This window comes from Nesoenas mayeri, assembly GCF_963082525.1.
Source record: "Nesoenas mayeri genome assembly, chromosome: 2".
Taxonomy (NCBI): Eukaryota; Metazoa; Chordata; class Aves; order Columbiformes; family Columbidae; genus Nesoenas; species Nesoenas mayeri.
Window position 1 is genome coordinate 55,909,293 of NC_137543.1, and position 16,447 is coordinate 55,925,739.

Consider the following 16,447-nt stretch of genomic DNA (forward strand, 5'->3'; position numbering starts at 1 on the left):
AAAAGGAAAGAAACAACTAGAAAAAAAAAAAAAAAGGCATTTGTATCATGCATTAAAGAATCTGCTGACCTGAAAAGTGATATTTTAAAATCAATTAAACAACCAGCGTGCACCAATTCTGGCTAACAACATCAACACATCAAAGAATAAAACTGTATCAACTCCAGTAAAAAAACGCTACTAGCAGAATGAATTACCTGAGCACATTTTAAATGCACCACCTCAAGAAAAAAAGAAAAAAGGTGTCATATTTGAAAACAGCATTTGTTTATCTTGATTTACTTTACTGCCTTCAGTAGTAGTACAAGTTTGTAAAATGCTATCCTGCAGCATGCTCCTCCCCACCTGCGCAAGATTTGCCTCAGTCCTTATGCACAGCCATGGGATGCAAACAGGAGACTCATCAGGTCTGATTTGCAAAAAGGATGAGTATCCCCAGGCAAGCATGATTCAGTAAATTGCACCATGTATGGCAATTCTCAGAGACAGGTACATCTTCTTTAGCTCTTCTTCTACTCCCACATGCTAGGAGAGGTGCACATACTACTTGCTAGAATATCAGAAATATCTGGACATACAATCTTTATGAAAATCTAAAGCTAAAATTACCAACCTTTCTAGACCACTTTTTAAAATGCACACTATCTTGACATTTCCCTGTAGATACAAGTATACATTTTAAATATTTTCTATTTAGAAAAGAAGGTGGTCTCACGACAAAACCCCAGTTTGAGCCTCAAATGAAACAGGTTGCCAAATTAGGCAACCACATGCAAAGAATAGTTGAGTGTGATGCTGCAATGGTATCCTGAGATGACACAGCACATGTTTCATTTGTGGTGCTGCATGGGGAGGTGGTGTGAATCTTTCAAAGAATGGTAGAAGTAACAGATGCAAACAATGAAAAAGGCAAATGCTGGGCTACAGGAAAACATGAGATTTCTCACAATTAAGACAGTGAACAGTATAAATAGCCCTGGGTGGCTACAAGTACACTACATTAGTTATTGTTTTCCACGCTGAAATCATCTGTTACCTAAGGACATATGTGTACAGAATAGGAGAAAAAAACAGTAGATGCATGTAACTTCTGATATCAAGAACTCGTCTTATCAAGTGAAGACTGACCATGCTATAGATAGCGAACCTTTTAACTTTCCATACAGTTGAACTGCAACTTCTCCTGTGCTTCTGGCAGAATGGAGAATTTCCAATATACTGTGGGTTGACCCTCTAAACGCAGCACATTTAACTAAACACTGCAGTCAAAGAAATACATAGATCTTGCCATTTTCAGGCAAAACATTGGAAACAATTCATTCTACTGGATCTATAAAACCCAGTGCAACAGATTCTGTGAATGACTAGCACCAAATGTTTAATATATTCAAAACACAAGGCAATTTTTCAAATACTTGTTTCAAAACTGCAACTCAACAGTAAAATAACTACTGCTAAAAGTAATTTGTCAATACTACATGAGATGGAGATCATCTAGGAGAAAAGAATGCAATACAGAAACATTCAGAACTGGTTTATTCCTGCGGTTTTGAAACAAATTAGCTGTCAGTGATTTGCAGAATAACAAGAAATACTGACTAATTAAAAATATTCAAGTATGTGAGCATGATTGCTGGGAAAATATTGCCAATAATTTACTGGCTAGTTAGCCCCTTAGAGAATGCCAGCATTGGACAGTTCTTGAAGTTGAGAAGAAATGGTGTAGGTCTTCTATTAATTCATCATTCTGTTCATTGTAAGTCAGTGACAGATGACTGCGCCAATGTTACAGAACAACATTCATTAATAATCAGCACTTCCAGCTGAGCAGTGTAAGTTCGACCTTTTTGAGCTGCTGGATGCATATTGTGTGTGTTAAGACACGGCAAATCAGAACATGCCCTGCAGATACTGACTCTGGCTTTATGTCTGTTTTAGATTTATTTTTAAAACCAAGAATGGAAAATTGGAGTCTCTCAGATTTGAAGTACCAGTGAGTTTAGAGAAAGACTGAAGAAACAGTTCCTCACAGCAGGATTTCCAAGACCCACTGCTATGTAGTTTAGAACCAAAAGCCATAACCAGGACATCTTGAAGAATACACTTGGGCATCTACTTCCATGTGAGGAGAGTGTAGGATTTACTGTAAAGATTAAATACTTTGGTTCTTAAATCAAAAACAAGACAGAAAAAGTCCTACAAGTTCTGCCTGGGTACCAACATTGACTGTTCAGATGTAACAGCCAACATCAATTTATTTTTACTTACGATACTTTGATCACAGTTTAGAAGTTCTGGTTTGTTATTTTGTTGTTTTGGTTTGTTTGGGGGTTTGATTGCTTAGTTGTTTTTTTTTTTATTTTATTTTAAGGAACAATAAAAATGGTCAATGTATACTTTCTGTTCCTGACACTCAAACATCGTGAAACAGTTTTCAGTCAGAGCTCCCTTGTGGCATTCACTGTAAGCTACAGGGCTGTACCAACAGCAACACAGCCACGGGAAGTGATTATTCCCCTTTACTCAGCCCTCGTTAAGCCACATCTGGAGTAGCACATGCAATTCTGCCCTTCCTCAGGACAAGAAATATGGTGACAAACTTTACCAAGTCCAGGGGAGGGCTCTGAAGACAGCTGGAGCTTAACGCCCCAAGAGGAGATACTGCAGGACCAGGGCTTGTTCAGCCCTGAGACAAGACCGTTTGGGGGGCACCTCACAGTAGCTCCCTGACACATAAGGGAAGGTTATAGAAAAGACAGCTCTTTACAAAGGTGTGTACGAGAGACAATGGCCACAAACTGAAGTCAGGAGGATAAAAGCAGGTAAAGAAACAAAACAAAACAGAACAACCACAAGCAAAACAAACAAACAAAAAAACGCAACAAACAAAAAAAGAACAGTCACTGTAGTCACTGTGAGGCTAACTAGGCACTGGAAGAGGTTGTGTAAACCTCCACTCTCAGAGACTTTCAAAACCCAGCAGGAAAAAGCCCGGAGCAATCTCGTTTAAATTCAGCATTGCACTGAGCAGGAGGTTGGAGAAGAGACCTCCTGAGGTACCCTCCAGCCTGAGAGATGCTGTGTAGTGGGAAACACAGAGATGGACCTGAGCCCATCCCATAATCACCCCAGAAACCATGCAGGGAGCAGCCAACCTCAATAGCTTCAAAATAATGAGTGAGAAACCCAAACTGAGTACCTATGGAATTACCCACCCCACGGGAGAACATTATTCTTTGCCCTCAAAACAGATGCTGGTTTCAGTGACTTAGCTATCTCATCCTTTCTGATATTTTTAAACAACTGCTACACTCTTATTTCAGTGTATTTCAACAACTAACATGCACTAATTATGCAGACAGGACACTCTGGTAATGAGACTTCCTTGTTCCTTCTAGTTTGCAATATTGCGTCGCATTGGAGCAATCATTGTGTTTTTCCATTCCAAGGGCAACAGGATAACAGGTTCCTCTGCTAGGGGAAGAAACAAATGGAATTCCCCCAAATACAGTCACTGTAAATACAGGCAGGAAATAACCCGATATCCATTTTTGCAGTTCTAGCAATTCCAGCTGCTTCATCCTCTGGGACACACTGTGACCATTTGGGACCTGTGTCATTTCCTTACTATTACCAGTACAGCTCATCAGCAAGCAGCCAAGTTGTAGGAAACAAGACTTGTGTATTACCTCTTTTCAACATTTTAATGTGGGATTCTCTACAGAAAGAGGCAAACTGTTTGATTAGGCCAACCCGTATCTCCAGACCCTGAAAATGCCACAGTGGGCTTGTCTGACACCCCTTAGTATGGCTGCATGCTACGATAAAAATATAGATATCGGCCATGGCTTACTGAGGCTGTCAGAAGTTGACAGTGCTTTATTTCATATAAGTTTAATGTATCTAAAAACAATTTCTGTTTAAAATCACACTGATATGGTAAACTACAAGGATCTGCTAGAAACGCACACATAAAAAATAGTATGTTTAACTTTGCTTTCAGCAACATAACAATAAAGATATTTGTAAAGCTCTTGGAGCAATTGTGATGCTGTATTTGCAGATAGCAATGAAAAGCTGTGAGAAACAGGTTTTGATGTCTATGTACACTAATGGACATGATTGAGTTTGTTGACTCAGTTCAATAAGAACAAATGGCTGACAGGTTATAAAATCAAGAAGAGTATTTTAAGATGCATTACATCAATAAAATTGTATATACACACAGTATTTCTTGTATTGTATTTTGTCTCAGCATATACATATAGACATTGTGTTTCAAGGTCAAACAAATCAAAAGATTTGAACTTGGGAGTAAAGTTGTACTGGTCAAGGAAGTGTAAAATAGGGTCAATTTTCTCAGACTCGGGATTTCTCTCATGACTGAGGCATCACTTGAAGGAGAGTGATGGAAAATAAACATAACTGAATGCTAATCCTTCTAAACATTACAGGGCCCACCATCAAGAGCAATCAGCCGTTAAACAAGGAGATGAAGTCAATTATTGGATTTATTTTGAAAGGAGCTGACAGTAAACTTCGGGCTTGTGTGGTACAGAGTAAATAAGACTTGCATGGCCTGCAAGGTTTTTCCCCCTCTATCCATCGTGTTTTCTGTGCTATATCTTAAGGACTATGAAGGTTGTTTCCTCTGAGCATAAGGAAAGAGTGAAGCTGTGAGCTGAGCTCTACAATCTGCCACCCCAACCACCACAGCTGTCAGCCCACATAAGAAAGACTCTTGAACACAACTCCAATCCATGCAAATGACAGACCTCTCCTCAGAAATGCATTTTTATAGAAATATGGACATTATTGGCCAAAGATCAAGGGTCCTCACCAATGCATGGTATGAAGTACATGAAAGGTTAGGAAAAGAAAGATGTGTCACATCAGGGAAAGATGAGAAGCTCATTTACCATAGAAGTAAATCACAAAGAGTTCTCCTAATCAGCAGATGTACAAAAATGATTAATAAAACATCTTTAAAATCACAGGAAAGGCTTTTGTTCAGCTCTGTTACAAGGAAAGACCTGATCAGACTTCAGAAGAAAACAACCAGCAAGGCTGAACAACATGCAACATCAAAGTCTAAATACAGGTTTATAAGAAGAAACACAGTGAAAAGAATGGAGATTATAAGCTTTCCAGTTGAGACACATTTTCACAAAAAGACAAATAGACTCAGTACCACGCTGGTTTTATTGGGTTTTTTTTTGTTGTTGGTTTTGTTGTTTGGTTTTTCTTTTCTCAATTAAATACTGAAATGATGGAATACAGTGCTAAACTTGATTATCTTTACCTGAAGTTTTAAGAACAGAGTAATGGCATTTTATCCAAAGCCTTTTCTTTTTTTTTTTTTTTAATAAAAAAGCTGTTTATTGATTTCCTTTCAATCTAGAGAAAATAGAAAATGGAAGTGATATTTATTATTTACATAGCACTACACTGCAAATATACATGCTTGGCATTTAGCTCACAAATAAGAGATATGGGTCATGCTTCACAGATCTTTGTTCTCCACATTAAACAGTAACTCGGCTTGTGTTAAATGTCTAGAGAAGGTCTTCTAAAAAGATGCCCTGCAAAACACATCCCACAAAGTAATCTGGTCTTTGACAAAGTTTCAAAAGGTTAAAACATCATTTCTTTTCATCTTATGGAAGTGGATTAAGTATGTATCTTTGTCAAAATATCCAGCATTATTAAGGAATGTATAATAATAGGACAGGTTTTTAAAATTCTAAGCACTGAGCGAAGGACCAATTAATTGAAACACATCTTAGCAATCACAGCTATGAATTCTGTCTGACAATATTCTCACAGAAGTAAGCCAACAAAATGACAACATGAGCAAATATTTATTTATGGCAGTAAAAGTTTTCTGCATAAATCAGAATTTGTGACAAATTTCCCTCACTTGCCCTTGGCTTATGAATTAATCTATTCTTGGTGACCAGGAAACTGCTCTTCTGAAAGATATTGTAAAAAGACAGAATTGTAACAGGGGAAGAAAAACACAACACAAACAGGTGCAGCCAGTATTGCAACCATTCAGGTGTTCCAGACATTTTCCACTATATGAGCATGTATTAAAACGAAATTCAGAGTAAATGACACTGTACTGGCTTGCTAGAGATCAGCAGGTGATTTTCTAGACAAGCAAAATCAGCAATATCAGTGGTACATAATGCTGTAATCGGCATCAAGTTTTACAGTTGGAGATTTATCAATTTGGAGAAAGGTTTACTTTAGTATTTTAAGGGAGGGTTATGTTGACTCTCTAATATTTTTTGCTGATCATTCCTTTCTGAGCCTTTGCAACCTCAATCTGCATTTCACAAAAGCTAAACTGAAGTTAAAGGCTAAACAGACACCTGCAACTTGGAGCAAGAGGCCTTACAAAATTCCGCAAACTATCTAAGAGTTGATTTATCTAATATCTATTTTACCAAAAAAACCCCATACAGTTTATTGAATGGTATTGGCATGACCAGGGAAAAGACAGCCCTTGTTTAGCATCTCTTTACCCATGCAGGGTTTGCATATCCTTCGGCACAATGAGAAGCCAGAATAACCTCCCTTATCTGTTAAGGACAAAATTTTCAGTCTCCCATGCAACTTCTGAACAAGGGGCAGAATTGACCCTCTCTCTAATACCACACAAACACTTCAGTCTCAAGTCGTGGTTTTGTCAAGCTACATTAACAATTTAGCATCTTGGAAACAGTAAACAGAGTATGTAATGTCTAATCTTGTGCTTTATAATATTTTGCCAAAAAGAGAGTGATTAGTGTATCACTCACAAACACACAGGCTCGCTTATTTACGTTTTACTTTGTTTCCAAAAGAGTTTCCAAACTGAAGACCACATGAATGGGCCCAGGGAAGAAGTGTTAAACTGCACTCTGTAATAATTCAAATAATAAAAATATAGCACCCTAAAACTCTTTATTTATGAGGGGATAGAAGATTTAGATAATCCTCATCCCTTTCTCTTCAGAAGTGGACAATTGATAGGAAACTCAGAGCTGTTAATTTCTACAGTTAATCTTAACAGTTCATTTTATGCCTTGCAAATGTTATTCTAAAGCGTTAGAGTAAATAGAACACTAGACTGTTGTTGATTTAAGTGATTATACATACTTTTTCCCATCCAAAGGATTATTTACTAAGGCAACAAACTAAAAACTAATTAAAGAGTACTCCTTTTTATTCACGGTGGAGTTCACCCACGGAATTCATTGCTACAGAATATTATCAAAGGCAACACCGCAGCTCGGAATTAAAGACATGAAAGAAATTAAGATGCAGAATAGCAACCTTCATGTGACATTCAGGTTTTATAACTGCCAAGTCAAGACGGGAAATGGACAGGTAAGACTCTCAGGAGAAAAGGAGAAGTACATTAATTCAACCACATCCTGAACGTAATGCACCAAAGGATACGCTTCTAACAAACGCACCAAAATAAAGATATTATACAATTCTGCTTGTGAAGGGTTTGTTTGGGTTTTTGGGTTTCTTTTAATATTCAAAATCTTAAGTTGGTTTATCTGACAGAATAAACGCCAGGATACCAGTTTCTCCCAGTACAAGAATCCATCACTCATATTTCAGTCAGCAACACCTGCCCTTTTTCTGGAAAACTTCTTATCTGCATGCTACCAGCTTCTGACCTTCAGAGATGACAGCATGGAGACCTGTGATCACCAGAAAAGATAATGTTTCAGAAAACTTTTACCCTAGAAAGCAAATCTGGATTGATTTAGTAACACATATTGACCAATCTCCTACAGCACAGGGAACAAAAAAAGCCCAAACCAAAGCATTTTACTAACTTAGCAAGTCATACTACCAGCATCTTTAGAACCGCCTAAAGATATTACAGAGGCTTGTTACAATCTACTTGACTACACAGACTTTTTTTATTAATTAGCACTTGCTAACAGCATTCTTCAAGACAGAAAGCGAACAGCCCGTTTCAAACAGCCTGTTTCTTAAAGTGCTGCAGTTCAAAAGTAGAAAGCAGTTAGTGATGAGAAGTTATCCTCAAAATAAGATGCTTTAGCTTCACAAAGGCTATCATTTCAATGTAAAAAGAGAAAGAGGAAAGAGATGGAGAGGAGAAAAGCTGGACTGCGAACACTCTGCAGCTTTGCATACATGTGAAAAAGGTTTTACTCTTTTGAAGGACTGCATCATCTGAAGTCCCTCTCAGATACAATCTGTTTAAACATATTCCCTTCCAAGAGCCTTTTTAGCAGCGCCAGCCATTCTGAAGTCAGTGGTTTTGCCAGCCTTTGCTACTCCACTACTCCAACAAACACGCTGGTAAAGCTGCACCACAAAATTATTTTAGTCCTTCAGTGGTTGAAACTGCTGCACTCCATCTCCCCAGCCTGTTGCCTTACAATATGTGTTTCCCACATTTTTGGACTTTTAGCAAATTACCTGATATTGAAGAGCACCATGGCTATACATGTACAAATGCAATAACAGCACCACGGTCTCCCTTGACCTCCCTCAGAAATATCCCCAAAACAAGTTATCCGTTCCCAAAATACATACAGTTCTGTCATTTCATTTTATGATTTGACTGCTCTTACTAAAAAAAACCCAACAGAATAATGCTCAGTGTTGTACCTGCAGTTTAAAAGACAGAGAGGGAATTCCACGCGTGACACAATTTGTAGTTGACACCCATAAGCTCCACTGCTATCAATTAAGGATTCAAGTGCTTTCCAGTTCCTACAAGTCACCAGGCAAGTTGTCCGTTTTCTCCAAGTAACGGTGTCCAAATTTCCAGCGATTTCCATGCCCAAGTTCAATACTGCCTGTAGGACAAGTTACCTATCAGGCAAGCCCTAAGCCTTGCAAATCTATAGGCTCTGGGTTTATCTATCTCATCTTAAACATTAAGTAGATTCAAAACACTTAACAGAATAGTGAGGATAAATAAGTAGAGGTATTAAGAACTCAAGTAGAGACATTTTATACCCATTTTTTGTGGGATGCATCTTTAAACAAGAGTTTCTCAGCCTGCATGCTAGGGGGAAGCAGACACAGCCAGCCTGAGACAGCTGTTACAGACAAGAGCAAGTACTGTGCTTGCGGGCGACTGCTGCCTCCCTGCTATCCCCAAAGCACTTTTCTCTGGATCTTAATTGACATGAGATGGAAGCTGCAGAGATTTAAATGACCTTTGCTTTTTGTGCACAAGAAAATCTAAATCTGTGCCCACAAACCTGGAAAATACCGCTCCTGCAAGACTGGCATCTAAGTTTGCTGTTTGATTTTTTTATTTTTGATTTTGTTTGTTGTGTTTGGTTTGGGTTTTTGTTTTTCCCAGCACGCTACCCATGAAGGGGTTCCTTGGCTTTTTGTTGCTGTGACTAACATTTTTATGAGTGTTCTGGGACAACAACAACAACAGGGTTTCAAAATGTAACAGGAAGTCTATGTGAATCTCATGCTCTTCCCGATCATTCTTCTCAGTACATCATAATAAATATTCCCCAGTGCCACCATAATGACCAAAAAAAATATCATCAGTTTGTTCATTCTTTGTCTTTTCTTTTCAGTAACTGGCCAATTTTAAAGCATAACAAGGAGTGCTCTCGCTAACTATGTGAAGTCTACTTCATTTTTTAAAATGTCAGCCTTTTAAAGTAAGTATGTATACACACATATTCATATGTATTTACTGTCACATGTGTCACTATGCAAATTACCTTCTCAATCTGAATGGTCCTGTATCACAAATTGCTTTGTCATCGCCTTGACAACATCACCTGTACAGATTGGCACATAAAAATCATTCAGTCTCCTGAAAACTGCAACACAATGTCATATTGTACCATCATTTTGAAATACCCACCTCCAGTGAAATAAATTATAAGCAGCTAAAACATAATAATCCAAGCATGGCATCGTTCGGTGCCTCCACAGACTTGCCTTAATATTACAGAGTTGTCCAACTTATTCTAACTACACAAAATGTGAATAGTAATAATTCAAAGCATCAAAACATATAGGGAGGTATTGGATTTTGAACACTCTTGAAAACGCTATTCAAACACTATTTTCATACCTGCTAATGTAACACTACAGATATTTCCTCTCCAAGGTTTTCATCAATACTTGTTAATTTACAGATAAAAGTCAAAGAGCACCTAAGCATGCTGGAATCTACCTCGTCCTTCCAAGGCAGAACAAGGACTGCAATCCTGCTGAGGCACTTCCAACAACTGAATATATGTGTTTTTAAAAATACTGTGTATGCTTTAAAAAACATCCTCTCAAACACATTTTTTATATCCTGAAAAGACGATCATTCTGATTCATTCAACATTATTCACGGGTCGCTGAAAGAAGAAATACGAGCAATTTCTGCTGTTTAGCAGGAGTTCAAAGATTTAGCTTGACAAGCGAAAACTTCCAGCTAATTTATGAACTCTGTCACCCAAAAAAACTCTGAAGTATTTTATTTTTACCTGCCATCACTGACACCTGTGCTCATCTTCCCCACCAAAAACCCCCAATTTTCTAGAAGCTCCTACAATTCTTACTTCATCTGCATCAAAATTTGAAAGTTCAGAAAGCAAGTGTAACTTCTGGGAAGCGCTTGGGCCAGGCAGCTACAATAGCTCAGCAAACACAGTTTGCTGATAACACACAATCCAGCAGCATCAGTTAAACACCAGAGAAAGCTGTTCTCTCTAAGCACTTTTTTCCCAGTACCGCATTTGAAAATAATAATATTTTGCTTAAAAGAAAACTAATGAAATGTGTGTGAAGTAAAGCAATTGGAAGCGGAATAATTATTGTTATCAAGTGATGTAAACCACAACTTTGTGGTTCAAGTCTTTACAAACCAAAGAAAGCAATTAGCAAAATATTGTTCCAATGCCTTATTTCAGATAGACAAATCACATTTTGCATGTTTCAAGTTCATACCAGTAACAAAAAAACCTACAGGTTCATGCCAAGGCTTAAGCTTTAAAAAACAAAACACAAAAAGCCCACTTCCCACCACCAGTGCCAAAAGCTCCCTCTCCTCCATGTTATCATTTGTTTTTTCAGCATTGTACAAGTACAATACAGGAAAATATCACATTGCAGTAATCTCACCAAAAAAAAAAAATAAGAACCAACTCTGTCTCTCTGCATTATTAGAGAACAGAGGACTTTATTTGTGAGGAAGTTTCACATTACTGTGCCTTATCATTTAAGCTTCGAGTTCGCATCAGAATGAACATGAGTTTTTATTGTGAAAATGCCATGATCAGCTGTGAAGTCATAAGCCTACAACCAGCTCTTCAATCTCCAAAGTCTTTCATTTAGTACATGTTAAACTTCCTGTCTTCAGCAGACACTCAAGACATGTAATTCTTGAGCTTTAAATGGCTACGTCTGGGTTTACCTGCACAAGATTACACTCTGCAGTGCTACAGACCTAATCCTAAAAAGTTCTTAGAAGGAATTCTGTATTCTCAGGTATGTGGTACTAATTAATGGTTGGGAAAGTATTTCATATCAGCAAAAAGAACTAGCATTAGTATTTAATTTTACTTTTACACTAAAGTATTTAAAGTATTAAGGATTTAAAGCACTAACCATTTTTTAAAGTATTTAAAGAATCATCTTGCAGCTTAGCAGAGGTGTTATTTCTAATGAGTTTGCCACAGCTGCCATTGCCCTCCACACACCTCGTCAGGGCTCTCCAATATAGTTACTTTCTACTCTTAGAAACAGAAAAGCAAATTTTACCACAGTGAGAAACTACAGTCATCTAGCATTTTAAAATCACACACACACAGATTCTGAACCGAAAGAACAATTCCGTATTTCCACCCTTTTGGCACAGCCAGACACAGTTATTGCCCAGACAGGGGCAGGAGACACAAGGCATCACTCTGCGCAGTGAGTCCTCGTGGCAGCTTTTCAACTGCGGATGTAACCTCGGCATAAGTCAGACAAAAAACCATCACTCTGATATATGAAGTCTAAAAAGCCTCTTTCCAGAAGCCCACTAAACACTTCCTTGATGCTTGGAAAGGAGGAGAACATTAGCTCAGGGATAACTCAGGTGCAGATGCAAGAATGGTGGTGAAGCAGGCTGAACCAGGTTTCACCCTAGTGAGGACTCCACTAACAGCTTGTAAAAAGGAAAATAATAACACCTACAGACACAGTATATTAAGGTAAGAAAAAAGCTGTTTGTCCATTTACTGATTTCCCCTCTCAAATCCAACTAACAAGATCACTAGGTCCAAAAACAAAGCTCCGCAGTGGGATTTCTTCTTCATTCTCAAGACGGGACGTCCCTCCTTCGGGTTTTGTGTTTCGATTAATCTTCAGATGAGTAAGATTTATGACCATAAGCAATTCATGACAGTATCAGTTCTCATCTGTGTAAGTATTACTGCAATGCGAAAGTACCTCTGCATTACCGAACATCAGGAATCAGCACAGCAAAACAATTTTATTTGAACTTGTTTTGATACAGAAAGTTTGGCAAGAACCAGAGTGAGCATCTGAAAGAACAATACCTCTACTATTTTAATATCATAGCTAGATATTATATTATTAGGAGTAATACAAACAAATTTCACCTGAATACAACTTGTCTTCTGGGATCTTTTCTTCTCCCTACATGTCTTTCCAGCAAATTCATCCTCATCTATAATCCAACCATCTTTCACAAGATTAAAGAAAATGTGGACAGAGCCCAATAGGTTTCAAATAGGGGTGACCTATGCTCAGCCCTGGCATCATCAAGACCTTCCTGGTACCACCAACCCTTGGCCTTGTGGGCAATCTGCCCCATCCACCACCACCCAGTTCCTCTGCACACAGCGCTCCTGCACACTGACCACCAAGGCACTGACACCCAGTAGTACGGGGATGGCCTCAAAGCAGGTGGGGGCCGCTCTGCTGCTGTGGGCCTGGGGAGCTGTGGCCTCCCTAGCCCCAGCAGTGGCCACCAACCACAGGTCCAGGCACCTGCAGGGGGACCACGGGCTTTAGAGAGAGTAGAAACTGGGTGCTGGCGGTGGACTGGAAAGCTGCACCCATCTCACCTTTCTTACATCCCTGCTAACATCACCCACCACAATGCTTCAAACAAAGTGATGGGGGAAAAAAAAAGGGGTATTTTCACTCCCAGTCCCTGAAAGCAAGAGGAGCTGCACACCATGAGGCACTAGTGAGCCGCTCGGGTCCTGCACATCTCTGCCGGGGCTGAGCATGGGGCTCACGTCCTCCTCCCCGGAGGAGAAGTCAGAGGCAGCGAAGGGCACTTGAAGCCAGAGCGTGGGACATCTCCCGAGCTGGGGGGAAGGAAGATGCTGAGATGAAGAGGTGGTGGTCAGGCCACCACGGGGCTCCTCAAGGGCAAAGACCCGGACAGGCTGCGTGTTTCGGGGGGGCCGCTGAACAGCCCTGTCCTGGGGAGCCGGTGAGGCAGCACGAAGAGTTGCACCCCGGGGGTGGGAGACGGTGCCCGCAGCCCCGGTCTTGCGCGCACGCCTCCGCGCCGCTCCGCACGGCCAGGAAGGAGCTGGCGGCAGCCGGGACCGGCCCGGGAACGCCGTAGCGGCCGCGCAAGGTACGGCCGGCACCGCTCCGCCGCCCGCGGAACATGCGCGGCGCGGGGCTCGCCGCCGAGGAATTTTGAGGGGTTTCTTTCCACGGCGTGCGTGAAACGGGGACCATCCCGGGCCCCCGCTTTCCCTCTTCCCGCCCCGCAGCCCACATCGCCCCGACAGGCACCAGCCCCAGGCGCGGCCGCCCGGCCGAGCCGCTCTCCGCAACCGCGGCTTTGCAGGCGGGCCCGCCGTCCTGCCGATCTAACGAGTAATCGTTGCTTATTCAGAGTTTTATTTTCAAATTGTGCGGAGGGCATGGATTAATATTAACATATTCACCCACGGCTGGACACCGCAGTTCTCCATCCAAAAATAATTCGTTTCTTGGATGGCCGCCTACTAAGTAACGCGATTTAATAAACTGAAATTTCTCTCTCTCGAAATAAGAAAAACCTCCCTCCTGAAAACCTCCGTGAATTAGAGAGTTGGTCTTTCTGAAAGACGCTCGCACCCCGCTTTTACAAGGTACCCCGAAACCCTCACAAGGCAGATGAGCCAGAATGACTGGGGGTCCAGTGCTCTCACACCTTCCCCGAGCATGCGGGACGACGCGGGGCACAGGAGCCAGCGGCGATTTTTCCGAGTGAAGAGCCGCGGAGCCCCGCACGCCGCTCCGCTCCGCGCAGCCGGTGCTCCGCAGCGAGCAGAACCCCGCAACACGTGCGAGCCGCGGGCGCGCAGCAACAAAATCGTATCAGTAACAACACCAACAAATATCTAATAAATAAACGGTGAGCAACGAAGTTTAAAGTTTCTTGGGATAACAGCGGGAGCAGCCGCGAGGAAGGAGAGCGGCGCATCCCTCAAGCCCCCGGCCCCGCGGGCAGCGAGGACGGTCCCGCGGCCCCGGGACGCGCACCCGCCCGGCGACCCACCGACGGAGGGAGGGACGTACCGGCAGTGAGGCACACGGGCAGGAGCAGCCGGAAGGTGAGCCCGCACACCACCTCGGTGGCCATCGCGGCAGGGCGGGGATCGCGGCCGGCCGGCCGGAGAGCAGTCCCTCTCTGCGCTCCACTGCCGCTCTTAGGTCCGACCGTGCGCGGAGCCGCCGCGGCGGCGGAGCATCGCCCGTCACCTCCTCGCCTCGCCTCAGCCGCGCCGCCTCACGCCTCCCGCTGCATCCCGGCGGCAGCCCATGCAACCAGCGCCGCGCCGCACCCCCGGCCCGGGGCACGCACACGCCCGCCCCCTCGGGACTCCCCCGCCCTCTCTCCCGCTCGTTTTTCCTCCCTCCCTCCCTCCCTCGGCCGGCAGCGCGAAGCGCCCTCCCCCCACACCCCCCACCCCCCTCGCCGCCCCCACGGCCCGCGGCACCCCACGGCGCGCGCCCCGCGCCCCCGCGCCGCGCGGGGAAGCTTCCCGCGGCCCCGCCCCGACGGAGTCAGACTGCTTGCCCCTGCCCCCGCCCCGCTGCCTGCGCGCCCCCGCCGCGCCGCGGGGACCGTCCCGACGCCGCGCCACCGCCCCCGGCGCGCTCCGGGTCCGCGCTCGGGACGCTCCGGTTTTCCTCAGCGCTTCTTAGGGGGCTGCGTTTGGTTGTTTGGGTTTTGGGGTTTTTTTTTGGTTGCTGTTTTCTGTTTGTTGGTTTAGATTTTTGTGTGTGTGTTTTCGGGTTTTTTTTGGTTTTTTTTGTTTTTATTACAATATTACTTTCATTTGAAATTTCTTTTTCACGTAAAACCTTAAATTTTAAAAACTTTTTTTTTTCTCGAGTCGGGGAGCAGTTTTCTGTAATTCGTTCATTTACCACTCCAGGTTTCAGCAGCATGTTTAAGTCCACAAGAAAATTGTCGCCTCACCAAAAAAAAATAATATATATCCGGGGTGGCTGGAATGTGTTTGGAGTTTCTGGAAAGATTTTTTTTTTTACCCTTTATAATACAGTGCTGGTTAGAAAGTGCTGTGACTTTAAAGGCTCAGTTTCAAGGCTCGGTGTGTCCTCATGTGTTTGCTGAATAAACCTAATAGTTGGGGTTAAAATAGTGATGCCATGATGCAGAAAGTTATTAATGGCGTTATTAATACAGGTAAAAGTCCATTTAATCTTCAGGAATATATTACAATCCCTTCCACTTAAGTGAGGCATGTTTATACAGAATATCCTCTCCGTGGGGGCAGTGCGGGAGGGAACTCTTTCATGCATGATCTGGAGTAGGAGATAGTGGGAGCAGTGACCCTGTGGTCCTTAACATAAGTTCTCAATGCTCCTCCCTGGTGAAGGACCTCAACCCGTCTTAATTAAAATCTAAGAAGTCTTAGATCTGCTCTTGAAGTCCTGGCTTTTTTGACTCCTATAATTACTTAAGCATCCTTTGCTTTCCTGTGCTTAATTATTTTTTTTTCATATCCTTGTTGCAAAAAAACTGTTTGCAAACATAAGTGTGACTCAGAGAAAATGTAAAGGGCTGTTTAAAGAAAAATAAAATCTTTGTATTGGGGGGGGTTCAAATGATACAAGTTGAGCCATGTGGACATTCATAAATAATGGCAAATATTTAGATAAGAAAATATTATCTAACAGGCCAACTGACTTTGATACTAGTGTATTTGGAAAGTAAAGAACTCCAAACTTACATATATGAAAACACTCGGGGGAGCTAAGAAAAAATCAACTACAGATGTCAATTCAATGCACCTAACCAGTCTATTAAAAGCTGGCCCCCTAAGATGCTGAGCTTAAACCTCCTCTGAAGAGGCACAGCCTTTTCACACTCAGACGTGAGTGTGTCTGTGGAGCTTAAACGTAACATCTGTCTGGGCAAGCAGAAGTTGTAATGAAGCCGCAGGACGAA

General features: G+C 42.2%; 1 protein-coding gene across 1 annotated transcript in view; it reads right to left on the minus strand.

Annotated features, from left to right (window-relative positions):
- PIEZO2 (piezo type mechanosensitive ion channel component 2) overlaps window positions 1–14,611 on the minus strand; it is a gene marked incomplete at both ends in the record, with an annotated part of 302,122 nt that extends 287,511 nt beyond the window's left edge. Inside the window, one exon of the mRNA XM_080364144.1 lies at window positions 14,548–14,611. Coding sequence (XP_080220270.1) covers window positions 14,548–14,611 — 64 coding nt within the window. The remainder of the gene's footprint in view (window positions 1–14,547) is intronic.
- Window positions 14,612–16,447: the final 1,836 nt, after the last annotated feature.